At 35.8% G+C, this 1,740-nt stretch overlaps 1 protein-coding gene across 1 annotated transcript; it reads left to right on the forward strand.

Moving 5' to 3' along the window:
- The first annotated feature begins 643 nt into the window (after window positions 1–643).
- On the forward strand, window positions 644–1,577 carry LOC111381287 (17.3 kDa class I heat shock protein-like). The gene has a single exon (XM_023005056.1). It carries the CDS (start codon window positions 964–966, stop codon window positions 1,444–1,446), a length of 483 nt encoding a protein of 160 aa, XP_022860824.1. The 5' UTR covers window positions 644–963; the 3' UTR covers window positions 1,447–1,577.
- The last annotated feature ends 163 nt before the right edge of the window (window positions 1,578–1,740 follow it).

Genomic DNA, 1,740 nt, shown 5'->3' on the forward strand with positions numbered 1-1,740 from the left:
CTAGTTTATTCGAGTGTAACGAAACTAGGCCCGTGACAGTGGGCTCCCTTTCCATGTGTGTGATTGTCAACCCCGATTGTACATGTAGCATAACTGATGAAAAGGCATCTCTCTCAAAACTCAGCTTGTGCATATACAATTGAATAATAATTTTTAAGTAATGATACTTATACATAATTATATACTAATTAATATACAAAGAAAGAGAAAAAAAGGGGCAAAAAAGAAGATCAATTAATTTTTAATATAATGTCATATTATCAATCTGTAAATAATTATATATATATAGTACTACTCAAAATTTTGCCTCCAATTTCATTCCTTGAACTCGTGTGCTCTTTTTCTCCTTCGCTCGTTTAACTTTTACATTTTAATGTTTTGGTAAAATTTAAGAACGTTGAACAAACATGTATAAATTGAATTTCTGTCAAAACTTATGACTTCGAACAATATTCATCAAACTTTTTATTAATATCAAACTACAATACGTGAATGTACAAGTCATTGAAAGAGTGTTATGTTTGTCCAAAAACAATATTCACGGAACAAAAATAACAAAAAACAATTTTCTTTATCACATAGGTAATCATGATTTTTTAGACAATCAAATTGAATAACAAAATTACATATTTATAATCCTGTCAAAAATAAAAATGGAAGTCGAGTCCCCGAATAACTATAGGTCAGATTCTCTGGGTGCTTCCAGATATTTCTCGTTTTATGCGATATATTTTTTGCTCTCTCTCATGTGTATTTTCTCATTGTCTCGAATTCTCGCAACTTGTCTAGATAATTACACATTTTCCCTTTCAATCTGCACTATAAATTCTTCCATCTGTCCCTGGTGGCAATTCAGAGCAAGATCCAGCAAGCAATCTTTGTTACAGCCTTCAAACAAATCAAGTTTTCCAGCTATTAAATTTATACTTATTTTCTAAACTTCTTGCTAAACAAGATCGCAAAATGTCGCTGATTCCAAGTGTTTTCGGTCGCCGAAGCAGTGTTTTTGATCCATTCTCTCTCGATCTTTGGGACCCTTTTCAGGATTGGTCCTTAAATTCAGCCCTCTCCGCCTTAGCTCTTTCAGACCTCTCTAAGGAGACGTCTCAATTCGCGGCGACCAAGATTGACTGGAAGGAGACGCCGGAAGGCCACGTCTTCAAGGCTGATCTTCCTGGACTGAAGAAGGAGGAAGTGAAGGTCGAAGTTGAGGAAGGGAACATTCTGCAGATTAGCGGAGAGAGGAGCAGGGAGAAGGAGGAGAAGAATGATACCTGGCACCGCATGGAGAGGAGCTCTGGAAAATTCCTCCGCCGGTTCAGGCTACCGGAGAATGTGAAGATGGATCAGATCAAAGCCAGTATGGAGAATGGGGTGCTGACTGTCACTGTTCCCAAGGAAGAGGTGAAGAAACGTGAAGTCAAGGCCATTGATATTTCTGGCTGAAAGTGTTTGTATAGTTTTAGGATGCATCTGAACCTGGGTTAATGTTTCTTGCCGTGTCTGTTTTACTGTGTGGTTTTCAAAGTGTATTGATGAAGTTGATCAATCCGAAATAAAATGTAAATTTGTTTGATTGCTTTTGTACATCTTTAAAAATGTTTGTTCTAAACCAAATGTTTAGAATTTTTAACTGTTTGTCTTCAATAATTTAACGTCGTCAATAATCAAACATTTCCTACACTTTCAATTTAACTTTGAAATGCTGTTATTCTTTTTGTCTTGTGGACAGTAATTTTT

This window comes from Olea europaea, unplaced genomic scaffold (genome assembly GCF_002742605.1).
Source record: "Olea europaea var. sylvestris unplaced genomic scaffold, O_europaea_v1 scaffold22749, whole genome shotgun sequence".
Classification (NCBI taxonomy): Eukaryota; Viridiplantae; Streptophyta; class Magnoliopsida; order Lamiales; family Oleaceae; genus Olea; species Olea europaea.

Excerpts from the sequence above, each read along its gene's own strand:
- LOC111381287 (XM_023005056.1), top strand. The coding sequence starts at position 964 with ATGTCGCTGATTCCAAGTGTTTTCGGTCGCCGAAGCAGTGTTTTTGAT.